At 36.3% G+C, this 8,991-nt stretch overlaps 1 protein-coding gene across 5 annotated transcripts in view; it reads right to left on the bottom strand.

Annotated features, from left to right (window-relative positions):
• Positions 1–8,991, bottom strand: part of MON2 (MON2 homolog, regulator of endosome-to-Golgi trafficking) — a 53,668-nt gene that overhangs the window by 9,877 nt on the left and 34,800 nt on the right. For 2 of the 5 annotated variants that reach the window (XM_017733178.1, XM_008632781.2), the window contains 4 exons: positions 6,557–6,700; positions 6,019–6,036; positions 5,624–5,752; positions 3,530–3,720 (listed from right to left, as the gene is read on the bottom strand). In XM_017733178.1, the coding sequence (XP_017588667.1) occupies positions 3,530–3,720; positions 5,624–5,752; positions 6,019–6,036; positions 6,557–6,700 (482 nt within the window). Of the gene's footprint in view, positions 1–609; positions 675–3,529; positions 3,721–5,623; positions 5,753–6,018; positions 6,037–6,556; positions 6,701–8,991 lie in introns of all 5 variants that reach the window. The other 3 variants (XM_017733179.1, XM_008632782.2, XM_017733180.1) reach the window with 2 other exon arrangements.

Raw genomic sequence — 8,991 nt, 5'->3', positions numbered from 1 at the left:
ATTAAAGTTTATAAGTCATGAATCTAACTATGAGCATTCTCTTCAGCTGTGGCTCGGTTAATTGATTTTGGTGATATGGACAAAAGTCCAAGTAGTACCAAAAGTTTTAAAAAGCACAACTCATTGTTAATATAAATAAGTCAGGAAACACACCAAAAAACAGTTCTATACCACCTGGCTGGCCTTAAATAGAGGACCAACATGGATAGTTGGAAAGTACATTCTCATTGCCTTCCCCTGCAACCTGAAGGTTGACATGCACCTCAACTCAGCAATAAATTTTGGCTGTTACTTTCAAAACAGTGAATAAATTCTCTCAAATTGCCTTGGAATAAGGCACCACTATGACTGACATATGTTTTCTATGAGAATTACCAAAAAAAATTAAGGAACACACTAAATTTGAAAATTCTGAATTCAATTTCCTTGCAAGTGGAACAACTACAAATTCAAGAGACTGAGTAAACTGCAATTATAAACCACTAGAAGACACAATTTAGCAAATTTCAAACCAAAAGGGGCAGGTTGCCCTACTTGCTAAGGGTAGTTTCATAGCATCTTGCACAGAGTGCAGAAAGATTAAAGCAAAGAAAATCCGAAGAGAATTACCTCAACGTGGGGAACTTCCACAGCTATCTCTAGAGCCCTCCTTGCATCACAGCGAGAGAGACACGCTTCAGTAGCAATATGGGGAGGAGGAGGAGAACAAAGCGGATGAAGAAAAGGAGAAATGACTGCTATTACAATCATCCTGACTACTGGCATGAGGAAGATGTACTCCCTTTTCAGCTTTAATTTTTTTTAGGAGCACAAGGCTCAGGCTGATAGAGAGAACAGAAAGGCTATCTATCCTAAAGCTACCAAGGGACAGGGCTCTAACTGTATGTAGGGGAACCACACTCTTGGAAGACAAACTGCTATTTAGAAAAAGATTAACATAAGGCAGGTAAAAAAAAACAACCCCAAACCAGACATTCTGTAGCCACACAACATACAACTATGTAAGCAAAATCCATCTACTCACACCAAGCCTGGAAAGTGTAATGATAATGGGCATTAATTATAGTAACAGGTCAAATTTTCTTGTTGTAGCCATGTGGTTCTATAAAATACCAGCCTATTTTTAGTGTTTTTAATTATTTTGAACCTTAAAGTTTCTAGGTGAAAGAAAAATTTTCTACACTTTTCTAAGGACACCTTTAATTATGATTAAAAAATTTTTTCTAAAACATGTTTTGTATGTAAAGTTATAGTGTACACTCGTTGCTAAAGAGGTAAAACCAGACTTAAGACAGACATCATCAGGCATCATAAATATTCACACAAGTACTATTTTTCTTCTACCTCCAGAGAATATTTGCCCATGTGTGACAAATGGCAAAAGGTATTAGAATTAACATAAAGAGTAATAGCTTCTAGCAAGCAACACATTAAGATGAAATTTCTATGGTTGAAATAATATTCAAGTAAAGCATAAATCACTCACTGTAAATTAAAAAAACCCACAATATATTTGGCCAAAAAAGTAATGAAGATGATAGGTGATTATCCTGAATTACACCAAAGAGCTGTGATAATTTTACTTCCCTGGATTTATGAACAGTTAATACCAAAAAACTGTAGCAGTACCAGCCTTGGTCAGCTAAGAACATGCAAAATGGAACTGTTTCATTTGCTTTGCAAATATTTAGGAATAATTAAATTACAGCAAATAGTAATATGTATTCCCAAAGCAACTTTTAAGGGAACATACATTCTTCTACAATAACCTGAAAAACCTTCATTTTAATTCTGTAAACCCAACAATGATATAGGTTATAGGGCATTAACTGATGTGGACTGCCTGTCTCAGAATGGAAGCAGGAATACTGACTGCAGCTAAAAACAAAACCAAGCAAGATACTGCAAAGATTATTTTATATTAAAGAAACAGTGAAGCATAAAATAAAAATTTGGATGACTGAAGTGTCTTTTAATCCATCATGGTGATCTTTTCTACTTTAAGGTCCTCCTATTTAATAGAATTTTCTTTCAAATAAATGAAAAAACAATAGGAAGGTTTTTCACCTGATTGCCATATAATCCTATTGATGCTATTCCAAACCCATTCATTATTACACACATTTTCACTAATGGATGTGTCTCTAAAATAAATTTTCATTGGTATTTTTTTTTGTTTGTTTTGGGCAAGCTGCTATTTATCCATCATTAGTAAATACAGCTGTGTTTGGTTGCTCACTTTTGTGTGTTTCAAAACTAAACACACAGCATATTAGTGTAAAGCACTGAGGAGCTTTACTGTTCTCTGTTAAAAAGAAAGATTCATTTGTTACTGAAATCAGCATATACACTGAAAATCAGGGAATTAAATTCTTCATGTTCCACTGTGTTCTTTATTCTAAAACACTATTAGATATACTTAAAGTACTCCTGAAAGATGCTTGCCCACAGATGTTTACAGAAGATGGAAATTCCATACCACTCCTAAGCAGTTACCTAAAATACCTAACCTTCCTTAGAGTAAAAGGTTTCCTTAGTGTCTAACCTAGATAATTTTTGCTGTACTGAAATAGATTTTTACCCATTGCCAAGGGACAAAAAAATTTCTTCTCTGAAGCAAGCTTTTACTATATTATGAAAATTGATAATGTTTTGCTAATGATATATTCCTTTGGTTGAACAAATAAATAGATCCAAGGCCAGGCTGGATGGGGCTCTGAGCAAGCTGGTCTAGTGGAGGGTGTCCTGCCCATGGCAGGGGGTTTGGAACTAGATGATCTTCAACATTCCTTCCAACTCAAACCATTCTATGATTCAACGATTAAATTGTCTGTCTCTGATTATTACTACTTTTCACTTCTGGACTTTCTCAACCTGCCCGTTGGAAATTGAGAATGTGTTCCATTCTTGAGAGGAATCTGTTCATCATAAATATGACTATTAGCTACCTTTTTCATTAAGTATCATAAATAAAGTGTGGTTAATTATTAAGGTGCAGTCAATTTATCTTAGGTAGAAACAAAAGCAACATAACTATGGGCTTCTAAGTGAACAGCACTATATGAAGTAATTTTTGAAAATTCATAGTAAGTGGAGTATTTCAAGATGGAACTCAGGAGAAATATATATAGTTAATGCTGTTCACCTTAATTAGAAAAATACTTTTGCAATTCTGTTCAAAGTGAAGAAAGGAACAAATTGAGTACATATCAGCAGCTCTTTATCAAATCTACAATAAATGTCCTTGGGAGTCCATACAGAACTCCCAGTCCTGTTCAGAAAGACTGTGCCTTATATTGAGAGTTCAGCTGAGCTCTTGCTTGCTCTTACACTTCACCTTTTGATTGAAGCTTTTGCTATTACTTTCTAAAAGTATAGCTTTTTGAAGTAGACAGATTGGTTACTTTCTCTCCATCATTCATTAAATAATTTTCAGATATCAAATAGCTCTACTGACACATATAGTGAACAAATTACTTATAAGAATTTCCCTTTAAAAAATAATAAAAAAAAAGGAAATAGTATTTACCTTTTTGTGAATAAAAAGTCTTCAAAAGTGTTTGCTAGCTCTGGCCACATACTGTCAAATTTTCCAGATGATGCATGCTGTCTTGCAACAGGTAGTCCAATGGAGAGAACTTTGAGAAGAGAGGACACAGCTAGCTTCCATGTGCTTTCAGAAGGACAGGAGTACTTCAGACTGAGGGGTATTCTTAGTGTCTGCAAAATGAAAGTCAAAACAAAATTTATAGTTGCACAGACAAATCTAAGATTACAGCAAGTTTCTGCACAAGATCTTGAGAGACACTGTCACATGTGGTAGTACACATCCCTATCTTTTCAGCTAGTATATGAGATGGCCTTCTACAAATGTAATTCTGAGGATGATTTATCGTATACCAGCTGGCTAAAGCACAGGTCTGTAGCCAAGTACAAGGTTAGAAGAAGAAATTGATTCATTATCAATTCCACCATGAAATCACACACTAATTTTCTTTTTCTGTATTGCCATCCACCATTTCTGCTAAGTCTGACAAATGGGCTTTCCTAACATCTAAGAGACTGCAGGCAGTCCATCATCAGTGTATTCTGGAGAATTCAGTCCCATTCCTATAAAGCCATTCCAAGTGCTTCCACAGTAAAGAAAAAAAGCCTCATTGAATTTAGACTTTTCCTAGTAAAGTTGAACTATATACATAAACACTGGAAGAAATCTGGACATTATTGACTGTTAAACCACATCAAATTTTAAGTAAGAACAGTTAGTGAAATTCTAAGATAAAGGCTTCAATACAAATCAAATGTAAAGCAGATGAAAACACAGCAAATTTTAAGCCTTTTAGATAGTCATCTTCAGTATCTATAAAATAAAGTCATTTATAAATTTGAAAACATTAGTCATATGAACTACTTACACATATATGCATTCCTTTTAGTATTGTTAGTCAAAGTGACTTAGAACCTGATAGTAATTTATCTTGGAAAACCAATTATTTACTTGACATTTCAAATACATAGTGACTAAATTCAGGTACTATATGTATGTCCCCCATGCTTTTAGTTCAGTGTCTGATTTGAGGAAAGCAAAGGGAGGAAAGACTCACTCTGACTCTAATGAGGGTGTCAATTATAATTAACTCTATGGCAAAAAATTATGACAGGTAGAATCTCACTCTAGAGATAAACAGAGTATTTTTTTTCTGCTGCTATTGGCCATATGTGTCAAATCTAATTCCAAAATCAACATGGGCTTTAGAGACATGAAAAATAAATTTAAAAGCATTTTCATATATTGCAATAGATTATATGATATATATTATATAACTGCAAATGTTACAGAAAAAGGGGTATTTCTATCGGTTTTACAAATGCCATTAAAACAGAAGTGGAAAACAACTGCATTAACTTTGAAATACAAATATTTAATTCCTAACAGATTTCAAATAATATCACCTGCTTTAATTCATCTGCTTTAACCTTCAGGTTTCTAAATTTCTATACAGGAAAATCCTCATGGCAGCCAAGGCATTGCAAACAAGCTAGGTCATATACGTTTTTATTTTCCGAACATTTACTATTACTTCTACTATTTACTAAAATTTTTTTCTGAAATGGAATAGTCAAAAAAAGTGAAGCATTTGACAATTTCACCCTAAAGGTATATTTGCTCACCTTTAACATCTCATAGCTGCATTGACACATGAAGTAATTTAAAACAAATCAAAAGTAATAGAGCACAGGCCCCTGAAGTATATATGCCAGTGTACAGAAACTGGTCTTTGGCCTTCAGTGCCGTATTTACTAAGAGGCCTATTTACCACATTTAGGTGCTAACACTTCCAAAGATGAAAATTTTGTGGCCTAACACATTTATTGATTTTTATCTTAACACTGAAATACTGATGCTGACATTACCCAGCTAAGAACAATACACATAGTCTAATCAACAGCCTTCCAGCTCCAAAAGAAATTATTCCCCACTGCTCATCTTCATAAAATACCAATCCGTTTACTACAGCTTTAAGCTTCTCAGAAAGCGTTTGTCAACACTAGCTGAAAATAAAACTCATGATTTTCAATATAAGCTCACTAAATTCAGAGCACATGCAGGTCAAACTTTTACCTTAATAATGTTCTGAAGAACCTTCTCTGTTACCACAGCTTTATGGCAAGCTGTCTTTTGGTATAAGTCCACCACAACTTCCAGTGATCTCTCTGCAAATGGTACGTAATTCAATGCCACCCATTCTGCCTAGGAAAGGAAATTAGTAAATTACTAAATTATACATGAAAACATACTAATTAAGGAACAGAAAGTGTATGTTTTGCATTGAACTCTTGGTTTAATGCATGCAAGGTTTGCTAAGAATATGGTCCAAGCAACAAAACTGCAAATACAATGTAGTCTGGCTAAGAAAATGTACTCTACATTGAAGTAAAGTACATTTAAGTAGGAGAAATGTTGCAGTCTAAGCAAGACAACTACATTAGGACAATCTTTAAGGAAATTTAACTCACCGGTGCAAATAGTTGTATCTAGTGTGATTCCATTGTGTTGCAGGACAAACAGAATAAGAAGAATTAATACATACATAATAGTTACCTCTTTGATTACACTGAATCAGATGCTCATGCTTAGTGAACAGCAGTGTACACAAATAGAATTACTGAACACGTTCCATTTCTTTACAGCACGTGCAATTCAAAAATCTGAAGCTTGAGGTAATTTTGTCCATTCAAAATGATAATGTCTGTGTTAAATTTAGTACCTCTTGTAGGACAAATTATTTTAGATTAATTCATGTACAAATTCAGACACATTTGCCTAGTGTCCAAGCTAGACCTTTCCTACGTGAAGGAATACAAAGTATAAAAGTAAAGAAGAATGCAAAGGGAGTAAAAGAAGATAACAAAAGCATGTAGAAAAAACTTACTACACAACATGCACAGTTAAGTTTTTACAGATTGAACAAATGCATCTTGCTGAACAACTTATATCTTAAACTGAATTGGATTAACCAGCCAAGTGAAATAAGTGAGATTTCTTACTAATTACCTGATTATACTTTGCATTTGCAATGTGCTTAGTTTCAAGCTGTCCATACTGTGGAGGCTTGCAGGAAAATTCTACAAAGGCCAGCAGCTGGTCAAAGATTGCAGGATACATTATCTGCATACCTTCTGAGCCCACACATATAGCCTTTATCAAAAGAAAATACAGAAGTTTAATATATATTTCTTGAGCTTTTGCTTTCAACACCTGCATCAGCAAGGAACTCCTACAGAAAAATCCCCATATAAGACTATGCAAGAGTCATGCTGTATGAAAGACAGTGTACAGTTCCAACAGTTTAAGAAAATTAAATTTTGTTACTTTATTGAAGTAAATAAAGTGGCAAGATACCTAGTTCAGTAAATACAGCTATCTCATCCAATAAAAGGTATCTTTTCTTCACAAACTCGGCTTTGACATGTCAGTAAAATAAGATGTATTATATAAGTCTTGTATATAGATCTCACCCACATCATCTTTAAGTTCTACTTCAATAAACATTTAAATCTCAGAAGTAAATCATAGAAGACTTCAAAAAGTAGTTAAAAGAATGTCATATAGAAAGGAATGTAAATAAAATGAGAATTATATGATTTGGTATAGCTGAAACTCATAATCTTGCTTTAAAATGGAAAACATTTCAGGAACAGTGTACTTATACTATCAAAAAACCTCAAACCCCCTGTATACTACAGCAGTAAAAGACTAGAAGACGAGTTCTAATGAAAAATAAAAAGACAATAAAGAACAAAACAAAGGCTGTAAAATGGGCTCAACATATGGAAGCCTGAAAGGAGACCCAAAGCTCCTTTCTGTATCCATATTCTTGAGTCACAATGTCCTTTGTTAGTGGAATCACATTATAAAATACCTTTATTCAACTAGTCAGGGGTCAGTCTGAAAAATGTTACCGTTTTTTTATGCTATTCAAAATGCAAAGTTGTTCCACAACTTCTGAGAAAATCAGAACTGACTCAGGTCTTCCTGTATCAGCAAAGGACCTGATCCTACACGCAAACACATAGACGTGTTTTATTTCAAAGACTGCAAATATTTACATACTCTTCTTTAATGCTTCTGTGTGTACTCCTGAGAGTATCAATTGATTTAAAGAGAGGAAGAAGGTACTCTGGCCTAAAGCAAAACCATCTGACAGATGGCCTTTGCTTCACATCAGTGCTGGCTGGTTGCCTTGCCATGTGAACTGTACTGTTTATACAGCCAAGAGGAGCAATCACGCAACTTCACAGAACTTACTCATGTCCGAAAATACTTTAAGTAATGTTTTTAGGAACTTCAGTGCTGTTGTGTTAGTAACATAAGCATAGGTGGGATGGGAGGTTTGAGGTACCATCTTATGGAAGTCGGTATTTGCAAAGGCTTGCAACTGCGATGGTAACCTGCTCACACTGGGAGTGGGGAAGGGAGATGTTGTACTTTCTCATGCGGAGTTACTGCGTTTGTTATTGTTTAGAAACCTTCAGCTACAACAGTTTAACATCTTGACAAGAACAAGAGTATAATAATGCGCAGTTTTTCCTCATGTTAAAAACTCTGGTAACCCCTTCTTTGAAAAGCCCTAATGCCTGCAGCCTTTAGAAGCTAAGATCATCTGGATAAGGAGACTAACAAACAGAAAAATCTGAGATGAATAGTGTCAGAGACTGAAATATTATAGTTTATTACTTAAATATTTTCTTAAAGGATTTTTACAACTGTATTACAGAAGCTGCAGAGAAGACCACTGCACCCTGAACAGGGCCCTGACTGAGGCCTTACACTGCTCGCTGATGAAGATAAAGTAACAACTCAGGGCTGGGGACATTCACAGAGCACAGGCTTAACACCTCCAAGGTGGAGACCACAGCCCCAGGGCTATCAGCTGCCAGGCTCACACAAACCCCTCAAAGCAAAGGGTGGAGGAAGGAGAGGCTTTGGGTATCTTGGAAAAGCCTCTGGTCAGAGGTGCAGTGACTGCCCATCCCCCACTGTGCAGAGGAGCCCAGCTGAGGGGTCCTCACTGGGGAAGGGGGGGAAGCTTATCCACAGCAGAAGGGGTGACATGGCCCATCAAAGGGGCCCCCTTCAAAGGGGTCCCCAGACCCTGCACCAGAGATGATGCAACACACCCGCAGTGTGGCAAGGGACAGTGTCAAGTTGGCCCCTGGCAAGGGGAGACACGTGGGCGTTCCCACCTGGCCCAAAGTGTACATTAATCCACGGGATTCTGCACTCTTCGGCATGTGGTGTGGTGGCATGTGGCGGCGTGTGGTGGTGTGGCCATGGCGGCGATGGGGGACCCTAACCCCCAGCAGATCAGATGGAGGGGAGCAACGAGATGTCATCAGGACCCTCGGATGGGTGATCTGCTTCCACCTAACCCCTGTCACCTCTTCCTGTTCCCCCCAGCCCCCCATGCACACTTCTTTTCCTATTCT

Source organism: Corvus brachyrhynchos, unplaced genomic scaffold (assembly GCF_000691975.1).
Source record: "Corvus brachyrhynchos isolate BGI_N302 unplaced genomic scaffold, ASM69197v1 scaffold32, whole genome shotgun sequence".
Lineage (NCBI taxonomy): Eukaryota > Metazoa > Chordata > Aves > Passeriformes > Corvidae > Corvus > Corvus brachyrhynchos.
This window is presented reverse-complemented; position numbering and strand designations above follow the sequence as displayed.